We start from the raw sequence: 1415 nt of genomic DNA, 5'->3' as shown, positions 1-1415 counted from the left end.
ATGATAACTTTAGTATCGAGCATTATTTCCATTCTAATGGTGGCAGAATTTGTTCTGGGAAATTTTGTGAATGGTTTCATAGCACTGGTGAACTGCAATGACTGGCTCAGGAAACAAAAGGTCTCCTTAGCTGATGGGATTCTCACTGCTCTGGCAGTCTGCAGAATTGTTTTGCTCTGGACAATATTAATAAATTGGTATGCAACTATGTATAATCCAGCTCTATATAGTTTAAGAATTGTTATCCGTGTTGCCTGGACAGTAAGCAACCATTTTAGTAACTGGCTTGCTACTAGCCTCAGTATATTTTATTTGTTCAAGATAGCTAATTTCTCCAGCCTAATTTTTCTTCACCTGAAGTGGAGAGTTAAAAGTGTAGTTCTCATGATGATTTTGGGGACTTCAGTGATTTTGTTTTTTCAAGTTGCAGTGTTAAGTATAGATGAGACTATTCAGACAAGTGAATATGAAAGAAACATCACTGAGAAGACCAAATTAAGGGACGTTTTACACCTTTCAAATATGACCCTGCTCACACTAACAAACTTCATACCCTTCACTATGTCTCTGGTATCTTTTCTGCTGCTAATCTTTTTCCTGTGGAAACATCTCAGGAAGATGCAGCTCAACGGCAAAAGATCCCAAGATCCCAGCACCAAGGTCCACATAAAAGCCATGCAAACTGTCATCTCCTTTCTTTTCCTGTTTGCCACTTACATGCTGACTGTAATTTTAACAATTTGGAATTCTAATGAGCTGCAGAAGGAACTGGTCCAAATGCTTTTCCAGGCTCTTGCAATCACATATCCTTCAATACACTCATTTATCCTGATTTGGACAAACAGGAAATTAACACAGACCTTTCTGTCATTTCTGTGGCAGCCAAGATGCTGGCTAAAAGTAAAAGGAACTAGGTAGAGACATATATCTTCTTGCAGAAAATTAAAGGATAAAGTCTGTTACATTTTACATTTTCTTCTGCTTCTTGAAAAAATGTGTTATAATTGAGTAAATATCCAAAGGTTTACCTAGAAAAGTCTTTTACCCAAGCTAATAACAAAAAGTGTCTTTGTGTGTGTTTATGAAAGATATAAGAAAGATGATAAAATTGCATTCTTGCATTCTAAGTGACTTCATTCATGTCTGACTCATTGAGACCCTGTGGACTGTAGCCTGCCAGGCTCCTCTGTCTCTGGATTTTCCAGGCAAGAATACTGGAATGGATTGCCATTTCCTTCTCCAGGGGATCTTTCCAACCCACAGATTGAATCCTAGTCTCCTGCGTCTCCTGAAATGGCAAGTGGGTTCTTTACCATTAGCCCCATCTAGGAAGTCCTGATAACAATATTACCATACTGTTAACCAATATATTTCAGATAAGCATTCTAACTGTACAAAATATTATGTGAAATTCT

The 1415-nt window shown here is 37.7% G+C and overlaps 1 protein-coding gene across 1 annotated transcript; it reads left to right on the top strand.

Annotated features, from left to right (window-relative positions):
* Positions 1–918, top strand: LOC102265133 (taste receptor type 2 member 31). Its single transcript, XM_005894388.2, has one exon. The coding sequence runs from the start codon at positions 1–3 to the stop codon at positions 916–918; it is 918 nt and encodes a 305-aa protein (XP_005894450.2).
* The last annotated feature ends 497 nt before the right edge of the window (positions 919–1415 follow it).

The sequence above is a fragment of the Bos mutus genome, chromosome 5 (genome assembly GCF_027580195.1).
Source record: "Bos mutus isolate GX-2022 chromosome 5, NWIPB_WYAK_1.1, whole genome shotgun sequence".
Taxonomy (NCBI): Eukaryota; Metazoa; Chordata; class Mammalia; order Artiodactyla; family Bovidae; genus Bos; species Bos mutus.
This window is presented reverse-complemented; position numbering and strand designations above follow the sequence as displayed.